Genomic DNA, 27,996 nt, shown 5'->3' with positions numbered 1-27,996 from the left:
AAACATCGTCCGCCAGTCACTGTCTACATATCGTCCGTCAGTCACTGTCTATACACTATCCGTCCATCAGTCTCTGTTAACATATCGTCCGTCATTCAATGTCTAAACATCGTCCGTCACCGTCTACACACAGTCCGTCAGGTCATTATCTATACACTTCGTCTGTCAGTCTGTTAACATATCGTCCGTCATTCACTGTCTACACATCGTCCGTCACCGTCTACACACAGTCCGTCAGGTCATTGTCTATACACTTCGTCTGTCAGTCTCTGTCCAACATCGTCCGTCCGTCATTGTCTACACATCGTCCGTCCGTCACTGTCTACCCATCGTCCGTCCGTCACTGTCTACACATCGTCCGTCAGTCACTGTCTACACATCGTCCTTCAGCCTCTGTCTACACATCGTCCGTCAGTCACTCTGTACATATCGTCTGTCCGTCACCTTCTACACACCGTCCGTCTGTCATTGTCTATACACTTCGTCTGTCAGACACTTTCCAACATCGTCTGTCCGTCACTGACTACACATCGTCCGTCCGTCACGGTCTACACATCGTCCGTTCGTCACAGTCTACACATCGTCCGTCCGTCACTGTCTACACATCGTCCGCCAGTCACTGTCAACACATCGTCCGTCTGTCACTGTCTACACATCGTCCGTCAGCCACTGTCTATGCATCGTCCGTCCGTCACTGTCTTCACATCTTCCATCCGTCAACATCGTCTGTCCGTCCGTCAGTCACTGTCTATACACTTCGTCTGTCAGTCACTGTCTAGCCTCGTCAGTCCGTCTCTGTTTTCATAATTTCCATCAGTCGCTGTCTACACATCGTCCGTCCGTCACTGTCTAAACACCATCCGTCAATGACCGACTACACATCGTCCGCCCGTCGCTGTCTACACATCGTCCGTCCGTCACTGTCTTCACATCTTCCATCAGTCATTGTCTTCACACCGTCCGTCAGTTACTGTCTTCACATCGTCCGTCAGTCACTGTCTATAAACATCGTCTGCCAGTCACTTTCTACACATCGCCCGTCAGTCGTTGTCTATATACTTCGTCTGTCAGTTTCTGTCCAACATCGTCCGTCCGTCACTGTCTACACATCGTCCGTCCGTCACTGTCTACACATCGTCTGTCCGTCACCGTCTACACACCGTCCGTCAGTCATTGTCTATACACTTCGTCTGTCAGTCACTTTCCAACATCGTCTGTCCGTCACTGTCTACACATCGCCCGTCAGTCACTGTCTATAAACATCGTCTGCCAGTCACTTTCTACACATCGCCCGTCTGTCCCTGTCTACACATCGCCCGCCAGTCACTGTCTACACGCTCCGTCCGTCACTGTCTAACTGTCTACACATCGTCCGTCTGTCACTGTCTACACATCGTCCGTCAGCCACTGTCTTTACATCGTCCGTCCGTCACTGTCTAAACACCATCCTTCAATCACTGTCTACACATCGTCCGTCCGTCACTGTCTAAACACCATCCGTCAATCACTGTCTACACATCGTCCGTCCGTCACTGTCTTCACATCTTCCATCAGTCATAGACCTCATACCGTCCATCAGTCACTGTCTATACACTTCGTCTGTCAGTCACTGTCTAGCATCGTCAGTCCGTCTCTGTTTTCATAATTTCCATCAGTCACAGTCTACACATCGTCCGTCCGTCACTGTCTTCACATCTTCCATCAGTCATTGTCTTCACACCGTCCGTCAGTCACTTTCTACACACCGCCCGTCAGTCATTGTCTATACACTTCGTCTGTCAGTTTCTGTCCAACATCGTCCGTCCGTCACTGTCTACACATCGTCATTTCGTCACTGTCTACACATCGTCCGTCTGTCACTGTCTACACATCGTCCGTCAGTCACTGTCTACACATCGTCCGTCAGCCTCTGTCTACACATCGTCTGTCAGTCACTCTCTACACACCGTCTGTCCGTCACCGTATACACACTGTCCGTCTGTCATTGTCCATACACTTCGTCTGTCATTCACTTTCCAACATCGTCCGTCACTGTCTACACATCGTCCGTCAGTCATTGTCTACACATCGTCCGTCCGTCACTGTCTACACATCGTCCGTCCGTCACTGTCTACACATCGTCCGTCCGTCACTGTCTTCTTATCGTCTGTCAGTCACTGTCTACACATCGTCCGTCAGTCACTGTCTTCACATCGTCCGTCTGTCATTGTCTACACATCGTCTGTCAGTCACTGTTCACACATCGTCCGTCAGTCACTGTCTACACATCGTCTGTCAGTCACTGTTTACACACTTTCCATCAGTCAAGTCCCTTAAATGACCATAGCTGTTGTTAGGATGTTAAACAATACTAAACCGAATCCATCTGTCACTGTCTTCACATCGTCCGTCAGTCACTGTCTACGACACCATCCATCAGTCACAGTATACACATCGTCCGTCCGTTACTGTCTACACACCATCCGTCAGTCACTGTCTACACATCGTCCGTCAGTCACTGTCTATCACACCGTCCGTCAATCACTGTCTACACATCGTCCGTCAGTCACTGTCTACACATTGTCCGTCAGTCACTGTCTACACATCGTCCGTCAGTCACTGTCTACCACACCATCCGTCAGTCAATGTCTTCACATCGTCCGTCAGTCACTGTTTACCACACAATCCGTCAGTCACTGTCTACACATCGTCCGTCCGTTACTGTCTACACACCATCCGTCAGTCACTGTCTACACATTGTCCGTCCGTCACTATCTACACATCGTCCGTCAGTCCTTGTCGACACATCTTGTAAAAGAGGAAATAAAGAATGTATGTCTGTCTGTCTGTCTGACAGTCTATACACATCGCCCGTCAGTCACTGTCCAACATCGTCCGTCCGTCAGTCACTGTCTAAATGCATCAAAATGCTTAGTACCATTGGACAGATGGATGATCATGGGGGTGTCATTTTATCCGAAAGTCAATCGCAATCCCTGAAACATGTAAAATAACTCTGAACATCTTCGATTAGGTCCAAATATAGCTGTTACGAAGTCCTCCCAACAGTGACTGTCCCTGTGCGTCAGTCCGCAATTTATTGTCCGTCTTATTTATCTTACATATTTGACAAGCGAAAAGAAATGTTTGGCTCCAATATGTTTTGTTTGTGATTGCAACGCGGCAAAGCTGCGTCAACATTTCTGTACTGGCAATGGGTTTGTATTTTCCCGCCAATGTCTTTGAATTTATTTGTACTTCCGACACTGAAGAGTTCCTCTCCTCGACCTTCGATCAAATGGCATGAAACACGAAGGACTTGGGATTTCCTACCTGAATTGAAAGAGAAAGCAATGGATCTCCCAGTGGACGAGATAAATTTGGCCAGAGGAACGATTGGTACGCAAAATATACAAACAAAGATAGGTAGATGAGTCTAGAAATGTGTCCCCAATCATAGTGACACCTCACAAAACAAAACGCACCGGCTTCTCTTGTTCAACAAGTTGGTGATCGATCTTCTGCCAATGTTTGTACTGTGATAACTGATTACTAAAAATGTACATACATCTACATCAGTACAATACAGTGGTAAAGCAATCAGCGCTTACGTGTTCAAGGAACTAGTTTCTTTTAATAAGAGCTAATTGGTTAACTTTTGCTGGCATCGAAATAAAGAAAATTTAGTCCATAGGCCTACTGTAGTTTGTACTTCTACTGGTGACATGACAGTTACTTTTGATAGGAAATCCGTCTCCGGTATTTGTTGTAATTTTCGATTTCCGGTTAACATAACTGGATTTCAGTGTATTATTTACACTGACTCAACTTGAGAATCGAAGGACATGCCACGCTCAGCGTCAGTGATTGAAATATCATGCAGCAACAATTGCAAGTGTGCCAAGTGGGGTGGGTGGGTGGGGGGACTTATCTAATAAATTAGAATTGTCATGTTGGTTCTTCATGTACACTGCTTTCTGCCACCAAATATATATATAACTTCTTTTTTGCTGAGGTTGGGATATTATTTCCATTGACAAACAGATCGAGTAAGGCGTAGATTCCAGGTTATATTTTATAATGTAAAGTTTACAAATTCTGTAAGAAAAATGGTAAAAATGTAGATGTTTGTGTCAGGCCTTTAAAATGGTCACTTGTCAAAGTTTAGGGTGTTTTTTTTCTGTGGTTCAGCTGATAATACGCGCAAATCTACATGTAGTTTAGGCGAGCATGTTCGCTATTTAATAATAATTTATTTTGTCATAAATATGAATTATGATTTAACTGTGTCTTTTATTGTGAAATAATATGCATTATGTACAATGGAAACACCTAATGAAAAGGATGTACACGCCAGGCTTTTATGCTAACATTGGTTATTAGTCACCTGATGAAGTGATGCTATAAGGAAGATGCTTCATTGTCTCAGAGACGTATATATTTTTGAAAAATACATTTTTTTAATTGGTATAATAAATCAGACATATATATTTTTGAAATATACATTTTTTTAATTGGTATAATAAATCACTCCTGGTGACCATGTGTACTTGAAACCACTGGTGAAAATACAGACCTGTATATCTATCATGAATTAGACTCTACCTTTGAAATAACACTTTACCTTTATACCTAATCCAACAGATGGTATAGTCCTCTCCCAACTGACAGGGTGATCACCACACCATGACCTTAGAACAATCAGATTAGGTAGAGTCAGTACGGTAACTTTGACCACTGACCTGACGGATGGACCCTACTAATATATAGACGATGGAGGAATTATCCCCTGATGTTTAGAGCATAAGTATACGTAATGGACTCCTTATTTGGGCAACACCCTTAGGCATACATAGAAATTCAAACAGCTTGCAAAGGGAAGCCAGAGAAAATCATAGTTTAAGGGATTGTTGATAGTTGATGGCAACTAGGGCAACACCACTGGGGATGGGTGTTGTTATTTTGTAATGGGTGTTGATTCCTCACAACGGCGATCTTCCTTGAAGACTGCTTTGCCAACTGAGATCAATTCTGACAGTCATTAAAGCTTTTTTTTTTAGAGAAAGTCGATAACTCCGGTGAAATATGAATTGTTTATGGATGGGTGATACCATGTCTGAAGTGTAACATTCAAGTAAGATGACAATTTAGAAAAAGGCTGGTTGTTGAAAGCATCTTCCCATTGCAAAACAGAACATTCTCTGTATGCCTTAGACACAGACACAAGGTGAGCATGCACATGGATGCATGTCTTATATAAAAATAAGGTGAGCCATTCTCTCCTTATCCACAAACTTAGGGGGTATGGAGTTACTGGACCAGTCAACACCTGGATTGAAAGCTTCCTAAGTGACAGAACCCAGACTGTTGTAGTAGAGGGGGAAATGATATCACTGAGGGTATAACATCTTCTATCAGACTCTTTGCAGATGATACCATCATGTATCGGACAGTAACATCTCGGAGAGACGCTCACACCCTGCAAAGAGATCTTGATAAACTGGCGCTTTGGGAGATTAAATGGAGGATGGCTTTCCATCCTGAGAAATGCCAGGTCCTCTCTGTCACAAGGAATAGACACCCCCATCTGTCATCCCTACATACTACATGATCACGAGTTGGAGCATGTGACAGAGGCTAAATGTATTGGGGGTCACCATTACTTCTGATCTAAAGTGAAATACTCATATCAATAACATCACAAAAAGGCCAATTCCACCCTGGGCTTCCTGAGGCGCAATCTCGAAATTTCATCCTCTAACATCAAACAAAAGGCCTATAAGTCCCTGGTCCGCCCTCAGGTTGATTATGTAACGCTAGCCCAGTATGGGTTCCTTACTTATAAAAAGATATAGACAAGCTAGAGATGGTACAGCGCAGGGCTGCACGTTTCGTTGCCAACCGCTATTGTAACACCTCCAGCGTTGGCAACATGTTATAAGAACATCTAAAATGGCGTAGTCTTGCAGATCGCAGGAAAGATGCGAGGCTGACCATGCTCTATAAAATCTATCATAATAAAGTTGCCATTACTACTAAACATCCCGCCCCTATAACCAGACAAGGCATAGTCATCAAACCTCATTTCAAACTATCTCATGCAGGATGTCTGTAAGGAAGGAATCCTTCTTTCCTCGGACTATCAAAGATTGGAGCAAACTCCATTCTCAAATTATTTATTTTGATTCACTACTGTCCTTCAAATAATCCATCTCTGTTCATCAATATTTAGTTCTGTTCCTTTCCTTTCATAGCGCTACATCTATATATGACATGATCTTCACTATGCTGAAGTAGGTCATCAAATAGTAGAAGTATAGTTATAGCCAGATGGCATATAGAACCAGTAGACTGTAGTTACTACTTGATAAACAATGCAGATGTTTTTTAATGAGTAATCATGTTTAAAGATATGAAAATAAGTACACAACAAATTCTAATAATAACATGTGAAGGGTAAACTTAACATGCTAATGGATTCTACCAATGATTCGCAAACATTTGACATGGCAAATGTCTCCTGGTATACAGTACCAATGAATACAAAGTATATGGAACAAAATTTCATTTAGAACTCTAAGTTTGAAAAAGGAAATGTATTTATTCACGACTGTAATTTATAAATATCATATTTGATGTACTGCAATTGCTATCAGAGTACACTGGTGTTACTGAGTAATCTGGAATTTTGTAAGTTCCAATAAAATATAATGCACTTCAAAATATTGTGTATCTTCATTTGCGCATTATCTGCAGGTCTTGGTTTCAACATCCGAGGAGGGGTAGATAACCCACACATTCAAGGAGACACTGGGATCTTTGTGACAAAGATCAGAGAAGATGGGTCAGCATTCAAAGATGGACGACTTAAGGAGGGCGATAAAGTGTTAGAGGTAGCAGTCTATATTAGTTACTTCTGACTCTTGATGTCTGGTTATATACACACACCTATACACACACACAGTAGAACCTTTTTGATATACATGTATATTTGTTACACCTCAAGTGAATTTCTAGCTATTTGATTGATTGGGAGAAAATTAAACAAAAATTTCCCCCTCCAAAAATACATTGGTTTTAAGGGGCGCGGGTGATATTGCCATGAGACAGTGAAAAATATCACCTGCGCGAAAAATTTGCATTCACCGCTTCGTTTCCCCACCGTGATGGTCACAAGAACGTTTGACGGCAACAGCCAATTTTATCAAGCGCCGGTGCGATAGCGATTGTAAACAGCAGACTATTAACAAACAAGATGTCAATTTCGAGGTTTGCCGCCGTTTCTGAGCTACAAAGACTTTTGGTGTAACAACATAGATATGACATTCATTAGCAGGTGACAGTGAATATTGTCAACCCCCAAAAACCCATTGTCGCCTCGGGTGACAATGGTTTTCTCGGATTGCCAATACTCACTGTCACCTGCTAATGAATGTCATATTTATATAATGTATAGACAAGTCATATTGTTTTAACAGAAGGAAATTTTCATAATGTATATATGTTTCAAATGAAAGTATATGTTCAACGCGAGGGCTGAGTGGTTGAGGTGTCTGACCATCTACAATCACTAGCTCTCCACCAATGGGTCGCGGGTTCGAAACCTACATAGAATAAGCTAGGTACTTGCCGCAGGTCAATGTTTTTTTTCTCTGGGTATGCTTCTTTTCCTCCACCACCAAAACCTGGCTGATCCTTGAAAGACCAGACTGTAATTGTTAATATTAAAGCACAAACAAACCAAATCAAGTGTTCAAAGCATTTTCTCCCTCCCTTCACAGGTTTTCTCCTGTTTTGGCCGGGAAAGATCAGCTTGTCACCCCCTAGGAACACGTGCCGATTAGCACGTGTTCAATTGTGACGTCATTTAAATGTGTCATCAGTAATTGCGACATCATCAAAAATGAATGACGATATGCATACCTCACATGTGTTTTTGATAACAAACATGTCAGACTACTATCAGTGGAGTTGTGATTGAAATAATAGGATGGGAGAAAAAAAATCATCCCCTATCTTGAGGGTGTAACAGAGAAATCTCCAACCCTCAGGGTGATTTTTTGGTTGTCTAACCCTCGGCCGAGTCTCGGGTTAGACAACCAAAAAACATTACCCCTCGGGTTGGAGATTTCTCCATCACACCGTCAAGGTAGGGGAAGATTCTATTAGTCCTCAATGTAGAAAGTTTTTGATTTTTTTTACAACTAGTATATTATAAAGTACATTGTCCATACCAGGCTTGTATAGGTATTGTGCCTGTTGCCCAATTCCTTTTTAATTTGTAGCAATATTCAATAAATCTTTGTGAAATGTAAAATCATTGTCTACCATATCAAATGTTTTTTCAAGTTTCATGGATTTTGATATTGTGTAAGCATTGTTTGAGCTAAACTCCTAGTGCATTTTTAACTCATTGCTCATTGCCCTTTGTATGATTCTAAATGTACATATCATACAGCTGTTTATTTCATTTTTTTCTTGTAAAGTGGTGAATTTGCACCCAATATCTGAGTAGCAATTCCTAATTCTCATAGTTTCTCTTACAAAGAAGAGTTCAAGATACATTGTAGCTATAACTAAGATTCCACTTCATTGTTGGAATGTTTGAATAGTGTGTTCCAAAGTTTCTACAGGTATATTAGCATTTTGACATTTTCTGTTTAGGTGAATGGTGTGGACTTATCCCGAGTCACTCATCAGGAAGCTGTAGGTTGTTTTGTGAACGCAGGAGAGGATGTCAACATGAAGGTTCAGCATGGAGCTGAAGCTGTTATTACGGTGAGCAGAGATTTTTATTTGCTCAGTTGGTATATAGTAAATATATTGACCTCATCATCATGTTCAACGTAAATTTTACCTGTATTACTGCAAACTTCAAACTTTTAAAGCTTTAAAATTTCACATGTGGTTTAAAAAAGCAAAAATGTTTTTAGTTGACCTCAAGTACTAAAATAAGGGATTCTGCAGCATATTTCAGCCTCGGTTAAATGAATAATAGGTACATCATGGGAAGGTGTTGTGTTACATCCTAAAACAAGGTCGCTGAAACCTCAATTTGACTTCCAAGTACTAAAATACAGCATAATACAGGTTTCCGCAGCATATCTCAGTTGCTGTTTCATGAGTAGGCTACAAACTTTGTAGATGTAAGTGGGGAGTGGTAGTTTCTATGAAGTCCAAGCTTCAACTGAAATCTAGTTTCTTTCTTACATTAAAATCATTTAAGAGCTTTCTGTAAAAAATCTGTTGGATGCCCAATATCATGGTTTAGAGAACATTTTGTACTAGCCTGCTGGCCGGTTTTGAGCTTGTGACACCTGGACTAGTAAACCTCATTATGTTAACTTTAATAAGTTAGATTTGAGATAAAAGCAACAAGAATAGGTGAATATGAGCTTCTTGTTTGTTTATGTTTTGAAACCTCTTTATTTTCATGACAGAAAAAATTGGAAAACTCAATGGAAAAGCAGACAAATGAAAGGAACCCTGGCGAGAAAGGTAGATCCTGGAAACTACCTGTAGTCCTCCTCTTTGTAGGTGTAGCTGGCGCAGGCGCTTTATTGTATTGGAGGAAGAAGTTTCGGTGATAAGAAAACTGTGATACCTTACAAATGTGTTATAACTGTGGTGTGTAGTCTTAGCGGTGAGACTAATTTTTCGTAAGATGATACCCTCAATAAGGTATTCCCATTTGTGGAAAAGAGAAAACTCTTCCAACAATACAAGTTACTTCCCTTTCTGACAAGTGTTTTGCTTTGTAGCGGTTAAGTGATTGTATCCCTTATTGACCTGGTAACTAGATTTAAACAACTTTGACCTATTTTTACAATCATTGTTTATGGTTAAGTGAAAACATTTCTATATGCTTGATTTTAGGACTTTGTTCAAGTTTGATTCTCTGTAAACATCGATCAGGAAGGGAGGTAACTGTACGGTTGGACGATAATTTTGGGTTCAACAAACAGGGAATACACTTGCACAAAGTAGAGTTTTGGGCACATTGATATAATCTGATACATCACAGCATGTGCATATAAAGTAAATGTGTCTTATTTACCTGTTTATAAAGGACATATATAGAACAAAACAATGCCACTTGGAATTTAGTTTGTGCCTTGAACTTTTTTTTATTTTTAACGTTTTAGCAATAATGCATAACTGTATGAAAAGTGATTGGTAACGAATGTTATGGAGTACTTAGGGTCTTTTTTTCTCTTGTGAGTATTTTTTGAGAAATTTGAGCTAATAAATTGAAATGTAAAATTAACAGTAGGCATGATCACTTTCATGTGTGATGGACTTTTCAAATTTGCAGAATTAAAATCACATGACTTCTATTGTTTGTTTATAGTAATGCTGGCTGACACATTTCTAGTTAAGGTAGCTGTGAAATTCAGTTGGATAGAAAGTAATATTTAACAGTTAACTAAATCAACCTATGAACAGTGTACACCTAAATTTTGTTTTTTCTAATGCAACTTTTGTAAAATCTGTATAAAATATTGTACTAAAAAGTGTGATCATATTAAATGAAATCTATTTTCTCAGAATTCTTTCACTCTCAGCAGTCATTATATTTAATATGTGATCCTCCTGTCTTCATTCTTCATATGACTTAAGCTGTTTCAAGGACGTGAAACCCAATGGAAAAAAAAAACATATCCTACAATTATTACATAATTTATAAATTTATACCTTGGTGAGAATCATTTGCTTTGTGAAAAAAATTGGTTCAATATTACTGAGATTATTGAAAATATGTTGAGTTTGATGCCAGTGAAGTTTTAAATTTCATTCAAAATTTATATCTGACAGGTGATCTGATACATATGGAGGTACCAAACACCAAATAACTAGGATAAACAAATATTCATTGTTTTGTATTATCCTAGAACTGTCTTTTCATAAATATTATTCCCGAAATAGTCATGGATGCTTCCTCTTTTATTTGTAAAGTTTCATTAATGGATGTGAGTATACCTTCACTTATTGTTTCAATAAAATATACATGAAAACGATAAAAAAATATGTTACCAAAGAATATGCATTCACATGTATCTAAGAATGACTAAACATTTATTTTTATTTTTTTGTGGATTATTTTGTGAGGAGGAAATATTCAATCTTCAAAATCTTTTTAACCTTTTTGTTTTACTTATCTCTGCAGTTTCTGATTTTATTCAATTCGTCTGACAGTTGATGATAATGAATCCCACATTATTTGATTAAGTGTAATAATTTATCTGATGTTAATTACATGTTGAAAGAGATTTTAAAGAGCTAAAACATCTTGGATAAACTCACACCAAATTAATTAAACACTGATAAAATTCTTTGCATTTAAATGAAGCTGTTTTAATGTGGAAAGATCCTAAGAGTCCAAATTTGTGCTTCTTGAAACCAAAGTGTCCCAGACAACTGAGTAAGGTTCCACTTAAATTTTCATCTTGTCATGTTACATAAACAAGGTTTCCGTTTCATTCATTTGTTAAAATTGAATTCTAGATAAATTGTAGTTCTGATATTAGAATAGTAAGATAAATGGTGCCATAGTATACGATAAATTGATCTTGTCCTTAAACTGTAAAATATTCTTACCCTTGGGTAGTTTATACATACCCAATACACTTAAACATCGTGTATAGCTATACATACAGTGTTAGAGAGAGGATTTGAAGATATGCAGTCAGATTGAAATTAAATTGAAATATAAACTTGATGAAATTATGTTTAAACAGTATTTTAGCTATATGCATGTACTAAAATGTAGCAAAAGCAATGTGAATGATCAAGTTTTGAATTAAAAATTATTGAAAAGATAAATCTTTTGGATATATCCCCAATAAGATATATATAAAAGATGCTAGTTTGTTTAAGTAGTTTTACCACTTACGTCAAAAGGACTTGTGTCCACGGTCTGTCGAAAGTTTAATTGACAAAATCATATTGATGATCCAACAGGTCTATTTAAAACTGTATTCATGTGTAAAGAAAACTCTTATATTTAATATGGAGTGAGAATGCAGAGAAAGGTGTATTATCAGTTTATGTTTTAAAGATATTAATTCTTTGATTAAATGCATAGTGGTGACCCGACATGACTGGTTTCTGTGTCAAGGTGTAGAAAGGTATTTCAGCAAGATGTACAAGCTTCAGCCTAAATGTTTATGTACTGGTAAGATATATATGTTAGTTGTAAGGTTCTGGTAACAGAATGAATTTGATAATCCTTTCATGTTTGAACATAAAAATATAATTCTTATATAAAAGAATGATGATAAATTGTATGTTATCGGAGCGTGTTTGTCTGCTTTGACCAGATATAATTTCACATATGAGAATTTTTAGTGGTGGTGTTGTAACGGTTTGACAGGTTTGCCAAAATACCATCGGACATATCCCGTCGACATCAATCACATTATACATATATGTGTATTAAGACAATACCAGAAATTTGTTAAAAGGCGACCATAGTTATTGATTGGTTATTTTGTCTTTTTCCTAAAAAAAATCTTTTGTGTCTGAAATAAATTCTGTTTTATCGTTTTTGTTTGATGTTCTGTTATGAAAACATGACAACCTGTTTTCATTCATGACCAAGAGCAAAACCTATTTATATATATATGGATGTAGACAACTTTTCCTGTGTGACAATTTCATCATTCCATTTACTAGTAAGTTGCCACTCCCACACCTCATTACACCCTTCCTATAGAAAATAAAACAGTCATTTTCAAGTATTGTTGCATATGTTGTATTTCAAACCAACTTAGAAACCACAATCATGTTAAAGATTTGGACTGCTCCTTGATATATTTGCCCTGAGTCTAGATCATATAGAGTGAAACCTGGTTATACAGTTGTCATAGCATCCTCATGTCCATTTGTAGATCGCAGACATTTCAGTGATAACTCAATTTAGAGATTTTTGTTTTAATTATTTTTAAATGAGAACCCTTGGTGATAACTTTGCTACTGTTTTAAACAGATAACCCCATTATGTCTCTCTAAAACAAAAAAAAATGATGGCAGTGTTGATGGTGGAATGTTGATGTCTTTACAGCTACTAATCTAATATGTTATGCAATGACGTTTTTCATGTCCTGCCCTCCATCAATGGGTCGCTTGTTCACATTGTAAGAATGTTCAGCACCATTTAATCCAGCATGTCTGTGCTATGTAGTATTATTAGTATTCCGAATATTTTGAGAGAGAAAAGTAAAACCAGTATTTAAAAGTAGCATTTTCAAGTTACATTGTGTTCCAACCTGATTTAACAATATTGTAAATATGGGGGAAAGTTTGACTGTTTCTTTTGAAGGAAAGTTGTGATTAGAACTTTGAGAGTTTGGTACATGTGTTGCACTATTGAAGACTCCGCTCAGTTTAAATTAGTATGAATGCAATCGTTTCTTAATTTCATTTGTAGTTATTACTATTTTTCCTGTGTTAGTGAATGCTTTCATTAATATTATCTTTTGTTGGTCCTTGATATTTTCGTAGTCTGTTTATATGAATAAGATGTAAAACAAAACTTTTCTTTTATTATGCGTTTAATAAACCTTTCCTGTTATACTTATGTTGTTCTCATTCTTATGTAGACTAGAACCTTGTTATTCAAGTCATTCGTTCCAAACGGTTTAACCAGAGTTGTTCGTTTATGAAATAAGGTCGGACCTAGAAACCTACAGTAGTACTGCTTTCAGGCGAGGCTTGCAAGGTCTGCATAAACATTTGCTGGTTCGCCAGGATTTCTACCCGAAAAATATTACATTTAAAAACAGACAAACTGGTTGAATCGGAGTCCTGGTGACTGTATTTGTGAGGTTTGACTCGATTTACCATGTACAGTGAATAACAAAACATCAGAATGCAAGTAAGGGTAATTTATTTGAATAAAATTGATAGCCTTCATTCTGGTGTGTGCTTAATATCATCACCTAGGCCTCTTGGTTGTTATTGACCAGAATTGTTTAAAGGTATTTTGACCCCTGTTAGTGAGTCAAGATCATTCATTGGAACAAACTTTATAACCCTTCATCCCAGAAAGTATACCTATAGCTAGGCTTCCAGATTAAGTCCTTTAAAGTAAGCTCAATTGGTCCTTCCTGCCTGTTGTGCTTAAAATGAAGGAAATTGGTGAATAACCACTGGAGATATCAATCTAACATGGTGATAAAAGATATCTCAACTCCCAAAAAATACTGTCAGATTTTAATTATTATCAAACTCTTCACCTTTCACAGTAAATTGCCTCGTAATATTAGTCGGTATACAAGGGGCATAGTTCCATTAATTAATTAGTTATAGTCAGATAATAATGTTTATGCAATTAAACCTTGATAATAAGTTTGAATGTTATACATTGGAAAGATATTACAGAAATGTTTAGCACAGAGGTCCTTCACTTGATAAATTACTGTCAGTGGTTATCAAATGAAACTTGTCAAAAGCTTTCATGGTAATTAACCTTCCTGTTTAAAACTCCTAAAAGTATGGTAAGACAATGTAGTCATCAAACTTGTTGGAGCTCGAAATGTTTGAAGTTAATCAGTCAACAAGATCGTTCACCTGGAAATGTTAGCAAAATTGAAGTTGAAATAGCCAGATGTTGCTGGTAGTGTACATGTGTTACGTGGTTAGTCAGGGGTTATATTTATACGCGGTTGGACAAGATCCTGTCATTCTAACAGAAGAAGGATTTTGAAGAATTTGCTATGGTTCCCCTTTTGGTCCCCTCCCCTCTGTCCCCAGGGGGGTCAGAACCACCGTTGATACAAAATTGAGTCCCTTTTGCCCAATGATGCTCCAGACCAAATTGGGATGAAATCCCTTAATCCCTATGGTGGAAGGATTTCGAAGGTTTACCTCTATTTCCCCTATTGGGCTCTGCCCCTTTGCCCCCAGGGGGGTCACACCCACTGTTTATACAAAATTGAATGCCCTTGGCCTAAGGATAATCCAGACCAAATTTAGTCAAAATCTACTGGGCCGTTCAGGACGAGTAGCGTTTTAAAAGAAAAGTTGACTGACAGACACTGCAGTATGGCATAAGCTCACCATGGTCCTTTGGACCAGGTGAGCTAAAAAGTATCTGAAAGATGTTGAGTGGACACAGCCAAAATCAACAGAGAGCCATAACAAGATTAAGCACCTGCTTGCCTACAAGGAAACATAATTCGTCCCTTTTGACAGGCATTTGAAAATGGCAGAAACATATATAAGCGAAATATCAACAAAGAACGTAAACAGTATCATTGAAAAAGATATTTATTTTGAGATTTAAAACCACCTTTTCAATATCTAAACATCACTACATTCTTAATATCAAGCATTCTATGACAAGGGAGGTAACTGAGAGAAAACAAAATTGCTATTAGTTCAAAAAGTAAAATAGTCATATCAAAGACTAGAAATTTTTAATGAACAAACTATTGTAGACAATAAAATGTCAACATTATATGATGATATATTGCAAAAAATCAGTTTTAAGAATAGGAAATCCATAAGAAGCAAACAAAACCCTATAACCAATGTTGCATTTGTTTACTCAAAATACAAACTAATAATTTTATAAAATAGCTAACTTTTAACTACATCAGTGACGTGTGTTGGCAAGTCTGTTGAATACATGTAGGCTCGGTAAAGGGCAGTGTGGGCTCATGGTATTTTTGCTTTCATACTAGGTGTGAAGGAAATAAGAAACAAAATAATTGCCATATATAATGTATGGGTTCGTGACTTCACTGCTTTCCTAAACCAAAACATTCCCTGACAATATTTCAGAATATATGATAGAAATTAAAACAAATCTTCTGAGAGTCACTGATATCTGAAAATGGGTAAAAAATAATATAACCAGTTACCACTAAACAAAATGGGACATGCTTAGTTCAAAGGGAGTCACATTCACTGCTTGCTTGTTTTAAATTCAATCCAGCTAATTGTAAAATGGATAAAGACCTGGATTTCATCTGTCAGAGAAGAAAAGCAAAACACTTGACACCAAAGCCCTGCACAAGAGTTGGCAATAAAGTGTACTGACTTTAGTATGATACTGTTACCTTTCATGTTTCAAGGGGAAATGGTATACACTGAACGGTGACAATTCAATATGATGTACATTGAACTGTATAGGTAATGTTCATAAAATGAACTACCGGTACTTAATATTGGAATTCTGACATTGGCTTTTTTCATACCACACTGTTGTGAACATTTTCATATTTTCAATGTCAGGAAAAAAAGGAGATGAGATAATGTATACAGTACATACATTCGAGCCTCATCTTTGATCCAGTCACCACAAACGCAACTGTCCAAAATAGCAGATCTTTGTGATATATTATCTCTTAAACATCGCCTTTTCTCTCAGTCATTGCTAGTTTATTCCTAACTGCGTGAACTGACGATTATGTACATGTATGAAGTTAAATTCATGTTTTAATGTCTGTCCTATATACTGGATATAGGATTCTGGCCAGTGCTATTATTTTTGAAGTGACAATATTCCTGCACTTCCTTTATTTAAGTACAAGTTTACTTGTAAAATGCTTTATTTTTATTGAACACAAAATGTTCAGACTTAAATTCATTGAAAACCAGTTTTAAAGAATAAAAGTCCTACTAAGATCTCGTATCCTTCTCTGCAATTTGTAAGATTTAACTAGAATTTTCATTATTACCTAACATTATAATAATCTTAATGTGTTCAGCTATTATTACATAATATGTATCCTCTCCAGTGACAAATGTAGCGAAATCCTTTAAATTTGGTATACCACAGTACCAGATACCTTTCACATACACTATTTCAGTAGCTTTATGTAATGTCTTCCATATCATCTAGCTACCATAACAAAACAACATCTTTATGACTTTTGTTCGGATATTTCAAAAAGCAAACAATTCATGCAAATAAAATTTGATTAAAAATCATCTGTTCCATGGTTCTTTAACTTCGTACTACACCAGAATGTAGGCGTGGTACAAAGTTAACAAAACCGTGTAACAGAGGATTTTAATCAGATTGTGTAAATAATGCCCAAAAGTTAATTTCAAAAACTCAGGTTCCTTACCAAGCCACTTTGTTATAATGCTTGGGATTTTTTAAAATTATTCATCATGTAATGTAACACAACCATTGACAACTAGGACATTGGTTCTCCTCAACTCCTCAACTCTGATAGGAGTACCATTTCTATATTTTACTTTCACGTGTCCAGCAGTCCAAAGTCCTTAGAAAGACGATCATGATATATATAAGTATTGATCCTGTTTTATGAAAATTAGTAATTGGTCCTAATGAGAAGATTTTGTTGATTTCTGCTATGAGATATCTATCTCGTCCCCTCCCCCTACATTCCTCTGGGCTTCTTATCAAAATGGTTCCCTCAGATAAGAATAAGATTTAAAACTGTAGATTGTGTGACTCACTGCATGTAAATCTGTTAATGTCGCTACTGTATATTGAAAAACGATTAGGCTTTGATCTCTACAGAAGATGTTCAAAACAGAAGAGATCTTTAACAGATTGATCTATGTATAACGCTATCTGTGTAGACCTACACCATTCATAACACCTCTCTTGAGCTGTACATGAAATGTAAGAGGACCTGTGTATGATACTACAGTGTAAAATGGTATTATGCTATTATGACACTGTAGAAGTGGGACTTCTTTAAAGCTTATTACTAACCAAACACAGCTGTAATGCCTTACTTGTTCACGTGACGTGATATGATAAAAAATTACATCTGAACATTACTTGTACAAAACAACTCCAATACAAACTAAAGTGAATTCACTCACTGTACCAAAACAATTGTAAAAAAGTGATGTTTTTATGATATTACCAGGTATTTGTTAAGTTATTACATCAACTTGTGCAAAAACGTTTATGGTTCCTTCAAACAGTAAGCCCGGTTACTATTCATATTAGTCACCATCTTTCACAGCATTCCAATAACACATGAATCGGTACCAACTGAAACACTGAATCTTTACTCTTACAATAAACTCCACTGTATTAGTCTTCATACAGATTTGGTAAGTTATTAATTCTGCCTGCTCCTGAACATCATTTTATTTATATAACAAATATACCAAATTTTCTTTAAATGGCTAAAAAATGTTAATGGACTGCAAAACAATGCAAACACAAAATGTACAATAGTTTACTGAATGACTTTTACCTTACTCATACATAAAAAGTACAATACTGATTTTAATTTGACAAATAACTATGTACGTTACTTGAACAATACCTGGTAAATGTACTGTATGACCTTTACCTTGATACAATAGATGAACCGACCAAATGTCCTTTACCTTGGTACAATAGATGTACCAAATGACCTTTACCTTGGTATAATAGATGTACCAAATTACCTTTACCTTGGTACAAAAGATGTACCAAATGACCTTTACCTTGATACAATAGATGTACTGACCAAATGTCCTTTACCTTGGTACAATAGATATACCAAATGACCTTTACCTTGGTACAATAGATGTACCAAATGACCTTTACCTTGGTACAAAAGATGTACCAAAAGACCCTTACCTGGGTACAATAGATGTACCAAATTCCCTTTACCTTGGTATAGTAGTTGTACCAAATGACCTTTACCTTCGTACAATAGATATACCAAATGACCTTTTCCTTGGTACAATAGATATAGATAATGACCTTTACCTTGCTACAATAGATATACATAATGACCTTTACCTTGGTATAGTAGATGTACCTTTAACTGTATTTGTACCAAATTGTACTGCATGAGGTGCACCTTACTAGTACAATATCCAAATACTCAATTACCTCTATCTTACTTGTACATGTAATACTTAGAAAACCTTCACCTCACACAACACAGGTACTTTGTGACCTAGATCATGTAAAACACGTCTTCCACTCAATATCTATCCTACTCATGTACATATTTATCAAGTGATTTTAATGTCAGAGTTGAACATAGTCTTACTGATTTATATCATATGTAAGTTAAGTGACTATCACCTTACTAGTCCAGTGTTACTTAGCCTATAAGCTTTTTCTACCTATGACTTTTACATCAATTGACCTTGACATTATGAGTACTTGTACAATATGAGCTCCTAATGACCTATATTATACTATTAATGCTAAAAGAACAAAAACTCAACATGCTTAAACTATGTGAGAGGTCAGAGGGTCACTATTGCACACCTGTGTCATCAAGTATTGAAGCACCTGTAATATATACACATTCACAGGTATAAGGGTTGTCATGTGCTGGCCTGCTTTCCAAGTCGGCTGAACACACCTGCGTTTTTCTTGCCATCTCCTGTGACCTTGAGTGTGGTGACCTTGGGTGCAGGTTTTGAAGTAGAGGTGACCTTCTGAAGTCCAAGACGTTTCTGAATTCCTGCAATTTAAACAATGATTGATTATAAGGACTGAACGTTACTGATTTAAATGTCAATAAAAAACACCTCCCGTGGCTGACATACAAACATAGTTAACAATAGAGGTTGTCACAATACGACAAGAGTGTATCACAATATATTGCGATACCTATCCCGATATATTGTCATAGGAAGGAAGTGTTCGATTTTATGATAAGTTGTTGTCAGAATGTTATCAAACTGAATCATATATAATATGGATCACATAGATTTACCTATAGGTTTGTCTAACCAACCATTGATTACAAAATTTGAACTTATTCCCACCCCTACTAAAAGCCTGTTTTATGCTTATTGGCATATCTGTTAGAATTTGTAGTAATTTGCAAAGTTAAATTACCAAGCAGAATGAGATACATGAAAATAAGCTTTTAAAACAAATATTGCGATACAGCAATACTTCATCTCTGTATTGTGGTACAATACGATGTACCTGTGTATTGCGATATATACCTGTTTTCCGATATATTGTGACAGTCCTAGTTAACGCAATATCAGATTGAGTGTATGCACTTCCTAATAGCATTTATGCAAGCCACAACACTGTAGATATTGTATATTTTATGTTGACCACATGTGAGATGAGTCCTCGACTAAATGTGTTATCAAATTTAATAAAGTTTATTATCATTATAACAGTTTTTATCCGCCCGATCTGTCACTCCAGTTAAGTAATGGCTAATTATTAGGCAGCCTCTATATATATACAATTTTACTTCAGTGGGAATAGATTATTATAATTAGAGCATGATGACTAAGTAAAAAGGCTATTTCGGACTAAAGTTGGTTAAATCCCTTTACCAGACTGCTCCCCCCCCCCCCCCCAAGAAAGGCTACAAAATTTAGTTCCCCTTAACGCATTCACCCTTGAAGACACATTTGAACTCTTCCAATTCAAAGGTTGGAATAGTCCATTATGAAATTTCAGGAGTTAATGAGTTAACCTAACAATATTCCCGACCACCTAATATCGCTATCTGCACAGCTGTTCTTGAACAGTAATTTTCATAGAAAAAGTTTACCAACAGTGGATGGCTGACAGACACTGCACCACGGCACCTAAAGGGCCATGTGAGCTAAATATGACTATGGAAATGGAGAAGAAAATGGTTTGTTGTTTTACAAGTTTTGACAGTGTTACTGACCTGATTTCTTCCTGGCCGGCCCTTCTCCTTCCTCGGATGTAGTACTAGATACAGCACAGGTTCCTCCCACTTTCTTACCTAACCGTTCCTGTAAACTCCTTCCTCCTGTTGACCCAAAGATTCCCTCTGTCTTGGGCCCTTTAACAGAATTCGGAGCAGCTATTGAGGAAGAAAGCAACAAATTTACTATGAGGAAAAGATGGCACATATCATTATTTTACTGTAATTGAAGTGGTATCAACTTCTGTTTTCTGATGTTCCTTTGAAAAATATTGGATATTTCTGGTTCTTATTCCACAATACTGTTTATGTTAAAATTTCAAATACCTTATCTATACAAAATGTTCCTTTCTTTGTCTCAAATACTAACACAAAAATTGTGTTTGGTAATATCATGAAGATCTGGTATACTTAACTCTGGTACATGCATCTGAGATTATGATTTGGAATTCCAGATTTGATATTTTTTGCTTTATATTTCTATATTATTTTTGTCCGTACTCAGCATAATTTTGCAGGTTATTCTATGGCATTGTTTACCTAACCAGTTTTCTAATATCGGACACTGTTAATTTTCATAGTAAATGCTGTACTGCACAAACTTAACAAGAACAATTCTAGATCTAGGAAAGAATGTTGGGCCATTGACCACTTTCACTACAAATAGTCCCCTCAAAATTAATGTTGGTGCCAGTTTTAAAATAAAAATCCTGTCCAAAATATAGACAATAGTAAAAATAGTTTGACGTGACAGCTGAGATTCCTCATGATTTATGATGAATTATCACTGTTCAGATACCTTGTTTCTTTATAGAGACAGTAGTTTCTGTAAGGACCACTTTTTTGCGTTTAACTGGGGAGGGGGTGGACTTGAGGATTCCGGCGTATCCTAGAGGCTCTTCACCATCTTCATCCTCATCCTCATCATCCACAGATGTGGACTGGGCAGCTCGCTTTACAGTTTTCTTGCCTCCCAGTCGACTGAATACTGAGGACTATTGCAAAAAACCCACAACAACTTTGAAGTAGATCTTGATGGTTTAGTTCTCTTTGTCAAATATCAATAAGAACAACAAAGCACAACCAATAAGTGTTATGTGTAGAAGTGTCTTGAGGGGCTTCATGGCTGTTGCTATGCCATGACCTGGAGATATTGGATGGTTTTGGATATACCTTTTATAAAAGTATTAAACAAAGCGTAGCTGAATCGAGTCATTTCGGTACATATATAACAACTAATTGTACCTGAATTGACGGGATTTGTGTGGACAACTTGCACATATTTTACACCTTTATGTTCTTATGCTTCACTGGTCATTTGTCTGATGAAGGTGACAGAATACATACCGTACTAGTCATTGAAATGTCACATATAAACATGTATTGGTTGTGCTACATGAATCTTTTCACAATACATACTTACAAACCTGAAGAAAAAAAAATCACAGATTTCACAGATAATCCTTTTTATAAAGGAAAACAAGCCATTACAGCTTTTTACATAGGAAAAGACATCTGACATACGTTTTACAAAAAAGAAAATTTTCTTAATAATACTGCTCTCCAAGAAATTACTCAATATGCAGTAAGATAAGAAATAATTAAAGAAGGGTTCCAACTGATTTTCAATATATTTTTAAGTAATCATTAGCATGCTTTTTATGTTGTGTTGCACTAACAAGAATTCCACAGAAGCGGAAGTGTCGCCTTCGGACCTGAAAAGCAATCCCAAGCAAGCACCATTGGTAAGGAAACACTGTATGAAGTCTGAGCTCGATCAAACTAAAGAAACTTAAATTATCGCACGGAAACAGATTTTCTATTTATGGTAACGGTGACCTTGACCAAGGTAATATAAGTTATCGCACAGAAACCTTGTTTCAGACGATGCAACCGATCGATGGCGATGCCAACAGAAGCAATACCTATATGTCACCTTGCGATGCAGACGATACAAAAATGGTTAAATATCATACAAACATATAATATATCAAGCTAACCCTAACCCTAACCATATCTATATCAACCTATCATTGTGATTGATATGTTCCAAAAATCCCATCATGAATGACTGAAAGCTTACTAAGGCTATGTAGTTTCTTCATTTGCTATAAGATAGGTATACTTTCAAATAGAGGAATTTAAGGATTTACCTTGTCTCAATTTATAAAGTTAATCATAGTTTATATGAATCAACCTCATAAATATTGTGATAGTCGTTAGCATAATATAGCCTTTCGGGTATGAGTTCAGTCTATGTCAAAACTGATTTTTTTTCACTAATCGGTCAATCGGACTACCTTTTTGAATTCACTTTGTGGTAGAAATTTTATAATTCTTAATGCTTTTTGACACTAAAAAGAATTCACAAAAAAGTTATACTGGAGATAAGTTAGGCCTCTTTTGCGTATCCGGTTCAATCTGAGCCAAGGCTGACCTCAGGTGTATTCAGCACGTGTAGAATGAAGGGTCAAGACGTCGACGTGCCTGACCAAAACTTAAATGCTGACTATTGTTAGTTTTCTTTATTTCATTATAATACCATGGAGCTAGTAGAGCAAGGGAGATAACTCTTTTATCAGTTTGTCTATACAGGAAAATAGTGACTGGTAGGGTTTACAAGGAACAGCAACAGACCACACATGAAGTATGATACAATACTTAAAAAGTGAAATATCTTTGAAAACCTGCAGGAACCCACCTTTTAAACATAACAATATCATTCCAAAAAATATGTCTGAGTTAACATTTGTATCATTTTGGTTTCCTTACCTCTGTACTGGAGGATTTGATTATCATTCCTCCACCTTCTGTGAATGTGGTTGATCTGCCTGGGTTGTCTGCCCCTAGTCTTTTGAACACAGAGGTCCCTTTGACAGTGGGTCCTATTTGTAACAAATATTTATAAACTAATTTTACATCAACTTCTTTTCCTGTATCACCTTGTATCAAAGTGAAAAAGAAGAATGATTATTTTCCTATTCGGTGCTAACTTAGATATTACCAAAATGATTTAGGTACCATTCAGATATCAAATTACAAACTTTTAAATGTTGAGTTGATGTCATATGGACAAATTGAATAGTAAACGATTCAAACCCAGAATACCTGGTAAATAATAATTTTCAAGTTTCGTCACAGGTATTTGCAACTTAGCACATATCAGCAATTTGTACATGTAATTTTTAAAAGTTTGTGTAAAATCATATATTTAGTCATCATTTTTTAAAATTTCAACTCTCACAAAAACTGACCTGAAGATTTTTCTTTCAATATTTTTTGTGTTTTTGCAGTAATCCCTGCAGGCATTGTAATCTTGTACTTTCCTTCATGCTCAGGAAATACCCGTCGGGATTTAGGCACTGGCACAACTTCCTCAAGTTTCTTGGGGTTCAGTTTAATCTTACTGATTTTACTTGAGGCTGCAACAGGAGATGATTCTGCAACAAGAACAGAGCATTTTCACTTTCTCATTAATCTTTTATAACATCACCATCTTAACTCCACATTTGCTATAAGGGCAACGGTTCCGAGTGGTTAAGTGGTCTGGCATTCTGCTACCACTAGCTCTCCACCACTGGTTCACATTTTCGTGGCCTACGCGGGGCAGTGGCCCCAGTAATATTGAAAATTTTGCGTCAATTTTACGAAGCATCTTTCATAATGTAAGATTTTTCACCTAACTTCAATATTCCTGAAAGTAAAGCAATGTCCCAGTTAAGGACAACAAGTAAGCTATGAAAATTCGTTAAACCAGGGCCTGGATGGTAGAGTGTATACATAGGTTAATAAACTATAACATGGAACCTGGGTAGAAACAGACCAAATCTAAGATGCCAATAAAAACACGGAACACATACTGCCAGAGCCTGGTGGTGTCCCAAGCCTTGCTGATAGTTCTCTGGATATCTTTGGTACAATAGGCAGGTTCATGGGCCCAGCATCAGGGTCTTTACCCAGGTAATGATCGACAATCCGACTGGCAGCTGTAACAAACGTGAGAACGAAGCAGCTTTTTACTCAATGAATGCTGTTTGGCAAATCAGTTCACTCATTCACCCCTACAATTTTAAACTGGACTTGCCCAGTCATTGATTTTGTACGGTTCAAATGTGACTTTAGGGGTGCATGGGTTAACATTTATAACTTGTTTCATGAATTACAAAATTTTGAGAAAGATTGGAAACAAAATTTTCTCTAAATGATAAAAGATTTTTTGTTTTAATATGGAGAAATTACAGAGAAAAACAGTAATCTTTTACTTGTGGATCTCCTTAGAGTTAGTGATGGCAGTGCACAATGTGATGTAGAGGGGAGATAACTGTTATAGTAATTTTCACCTGTAGATCTCCTTGGAGTTGGTGACGGTTGGGATCCACGTAATGTTTTCTCTCTTGCTTCCTAAAGAAGAAAGATATAACAGATAAAAATATTACATTATAAATATCGCAAGGAAGAGTGTATTACAATTCTATGAAACAAATAATTTCCATATACATACATAAATTTTGTCTGTAATTATGCAAGTCTTTAATTTAAAATTTTAATTTTAGTTTTTTTACCCGTACCTTAATATCTAGTTTTGCCAAATGTTATTCTAACTGATGGATTTAATCTATGTCTAGTCATTTTACCTCAGCTATGACTTATCAATTACAATTTTCTATGATTGATCATAGTTTGACCATGACATGAAAACTCAAGAGTTATTGAGAACTATTGCAATACTAAGTAGTACTAATAAATTATTTCAATAGTTAATGGGTCATAAAATAATACAAAACAATACTCCCCTTTATATATTAGTTGATAATGGATGATATCAAAATGGTCATGTAGTATGTTGACTTCTATATCAATCAGATTAAAATCATCAGTTATATGGCTTCATTAACTTCAGTTAGGAGTACAAAGTTAACGAAGCCATGAAACAGATTATTTTCATCAGATTGCCTCTATTATAATATAGTCTTTATCTAAATGGAAGTTCTTAACCTGTTTGGATTTTTGGTGTATAAAATATGAATCTATAGTTTTTCCCTGTTTGTAATCAACTGTATACATAGTCTTTACCTGTTTGTTAAGTCTTAATGCTTATGGTAAATAAATCAGTGACATTGTTACTTGTTTATTTACTGTACACATTATAATATGTGTATGTTTAATTTAATCTTTACCTGTATGTGTACAGTCTTGGCATGTTTAAGGATGTTGATGACATCACCCAGAATGGAGATTCCCATACAGTTAAGGTAGTCCTTCGTCAGGTCCTGGAGCATGTCGCGCTGGATCCTATTGTCTGTAAAGGTCACTGCATAATTTGCAGCATCCCCAACAGGTATACCAGCATCTTTGAAGAATTTCAGCCAATAAGATGTCTCTGTTGAATTCAAATACATGTGAAATTTTATCATTGGTGTACAATTGAGTACCTACTTAAGTTCTACTTTGATGCTGAATCAAGCTTAATTGACTGGTGTCAGATGATTCGCCCCAAAACCATAATGCCCCGAGCTGCTACACATCAAATTTGATTCATATCGCATTAACCAGTTCGCCTAAAAAAAACCATAACGCCCCAACCATTTCGCCCTAAAATTTCTTCCATCCCAAAATTAAATATGTTTCTCAAGTGGCTTGCTCATATTACCTTTTTCTTTTTGGGAAATTTGTAGTTAAATATATTATGCGATAATGTTAACGTGCTAAGGGGAATAATTCTTGTTTCGTTTATGCTACAGAAAAGTCAGGTATACAATACACCACCCACTTTACATATTATTTCAGTTTTGCCGTAGATCGATAATGCATCATATCTATAGTATCTATGTTAGGCATGTACATGTATTTGCATATTTTAGATGAAATATATGGATAAGATAATTAGATTATATACATGCGAACCGTAGATCAATAACGTATCACATCTATAGTTCCTTCCTATATCGTTTGACATGTATTTGTACTTTTTAGATACCTATAAGATGTTAATTAGACCATATAAACCATTTTTATCATATTAATAATATATTAAACATTGACAAGGAAATAGTTACAGCGTTAAAATCGAAAGAATGATCTCTGATTAATTGCCATTTCATCGTTCAATATAAGTTTGTAGCTGTTGGGGCGATAACAAATTTTGGGGCTATATAGCTTTAGGGGCGAAAATGGCCTTTGAATTGAAAATGATAGGAAAATTGGGGGATGTGAAAAAAGTTAAAATGGTCTGGCAAGGGGCCAAACGGTTTTGGGGCGAACACTTGTGATTCTCAATGGACATAACACTTTTCCAAGGATTATTAATCTAGACACCTATAAATTTGGTTGTAGATTTAACAAACTGGTGAACTCTTTTATCAGCAGGTCCAGCACACTCTGCCGATGAGCTATATAGCATTAATTAGACTTATATAGCTATATTTACCTATAAATTATAGCTGTATTGAGCTATAATTTCTCAGATTTCAATTTTCATTAAATCAAAGCAAAGTCGCATAAAAACAATAAGGTTTATGGTATTGTTGACTACAAAAAGTATACATTTAGATGTTTATTTTCATTTTTCATAAATGTAAAATTTCCGATTTTTTATATCATTTTTTTTGAAAAGAATACTTGTATTTAATGTCTTTTGTTATCAATCTTATATTAAAAGCGACTTTCCTTCGTTTTCCTTCAAAAAGAAAATCACATGAAAATAGCTCAAAAGACCTATTAGATCTATAAGTCAATAGAGCTATTGTAAGTCTTTACAGCTATGTATAGCTCAATCGGCAGAGTGTAGTGAACCTGTTTATGTACATGTATATGCACAGCCAGGCCTGGATTGGAACCCGGGACCCTCCAAACTTTAGACGGACGCTCAAACCAATTGAGCTAATTTAAGCTTGCCGCGGTGATCGACCCAGTACCATATATGGCAATTTTCTTTTAGTTCTCGCACAATATATGTCCTCGAAAGACACACAGTTCAACTTAGAATGATAATCGCGACCGCATCCTCTGCAGTCTTTAAATGAAAATTGTTAATTCAAACACTAATACTTCAGGAGTTTTCACTTTTGGGATAATCCTATCAAATCGATCGCATAATATTTTTTTTCGTGATGTGGCTTGCATTTTCACGTAAAACCTAAGTGATTTTATACCATTCTCTTTCTAAAAATAATCGTTGTATGAATCAAATTTATGAAGAAAGTAGTTAGAAGTATGTGGAGAGTGTCACAATTTCATTGTTTTGGCTAATACTCATTAGAAACAACACTGAAAGCATCTTCAAAACTGTGGTCAAGTTACCTGGGAAAGCCATCGCGGACCGCTACTCATATGTAAAGACCCGAAAGGTATCGAACATAAAAAGCTGGTCGATTAAACGTTTAGCATATATGATAAAGATATTGTAAAAGATATTCCGAAAAGA

The 27,996-nt window shown here is 36.4% G+C and overlaps 2 protein-coding genes across 5 annotated transcripts; one reads left to right on the top strand and one right to left on the bottom strand.

The window, feature by feature from the left end:
- The first annotated feature begins 3,243 nt into the window (after window positions 1-3,243).
- Window positions 3,244-13,554, top strand: LOC110447916 (synaptojanin-2-binding protein-like). Its single transcript, XM_021493906.1, has 4 exons — window positions 3,244-3,378; window positions 6,736-6,872; window positions 8,644-8,757; window positions 9,420-13,554. Exons 1-4 carry the CDS (start codon window positions 3,333-3,335, stop codon window positions 9,564-9,566), a joined length of 444 nt encoding a protein of 147 aa, XP_021349581.1. The 5' UTR covers window positions 3,244-3,332; the 3' UTR covers window positions 9,567-13,554.
- A 1,677-nt stretch (window positions 13,555-15,231) lies between these two features.
- LOC110447914 (uncharacterized protein C19orf47-like) lies at window positions 15,232-27,928 on the bottom strand. 4 transcript variants are annotated; one of them, XM_021493901.1, is made up of 10 exons: window positions 27,873-27,928; window positions 25,751-25,953; window positions 24,914-24,974; window positions 24,434-24,559; window positions 23,828-24,013; window positions 23,346-23,458; window positions 21,373-21,568; window positions 20,574-20,732; window positions 18,677-19,388; window positions 15,232-18,511 (listed from the first exon to the last, which is right to left on the bottom strand). In XM_021493901.1, the coding sequence occupies exons 1-9, from the start codon at window positions 27,883-27,885 to the stop codon at window positions 19,249-19,251; spliced, it is 1,197 nt and encodes a 398-aa protein (XP_021349576.1). In that variant the 5' UTR covers window positions 27,886-27,928; the 3' UTR covers window positions 15,232-18,511; window positions 18,677-19,248. The 4 variants fall into 4 exon arrangements, with proteins under 4 accessions (XP_021349576.1, XP_021349578.1, XP_021349579.1 ...); XM_021493903.1 differs by having other exon boundaries at window positions 20,574-20,711; XM_021493904.1 differs by having other exon boundaries at window positions 23,900-24,013.
- Window positions 27,929-27,996: the final 68 nt, after the last annotated feature.

The sequence above is a fragment of the Mizuhopecten yessoensis genome, unplaced genomic scaffold, assembly GCF_002113885.1.
Source record: "Mizuhopecten yessoensis strain PY_sf001 unplaced genomic scaffold, ASM211388v2 scaffold3667, whole genome shotgun sequence".
NCBI lineage: Eukaryota > Metazoa > Mollusca > Bivalvia > Pectinida > Pectinidae > Mizuhopecten > Mizuhopecten yessoensis.
The sequence above is the reverse complement of the archived record's forward strand: the minus strand, read 5'-3'. Positions and strand labels throughout refer to the sequence as shown.

What these genes read in the sequence shown, in the direction of transcription:
- LOC110447914 (XM_021493901.1), bottom strand. An exon ending in CCAAGACTGTACACATACAG is followed by an intron (nt 24,975 to 25,750) that starts GTAAAGATTAAA and finishes TTTCTTCTTTAG; the next exon opens with GAAGCAAGAGAGAAAACATT. An exon ending in AACTCCAAGGAGATCTACAG is followed by an intron (nt 24,560 to 24,913) that starts GTGAAAATTACT and finishes CGTTTGTTACAG; the next exon opens with CTGCCAGTCGGATTGTCGAT.
- LOC110447916 (XM_021493906.1), top strand. Translation starts at nt 3,333, where the DNA reads ATGGATCTCCCAGTGGACGAGATAAATTTGGCCAGAGGAACGATTG. An exon ending in AGGGCGATAAAGTGTTAGAG is followed by an intron (nt 6,873 to 8,643) that starts GTAGCAGTCTAT and finishes TTTTCTGTTTAG; the next exon opens with GTGAATGGTGTGGACTTATC. An exon ending in GAGCTGAAGCTGTTATTACG is followed by an intron (nt 8,758 to 9,419) that starts GTGAGCAGAGAT and finishes TTTTCATGACAG; the next exon opens with AAAAAATTGGAAAACTCAAT.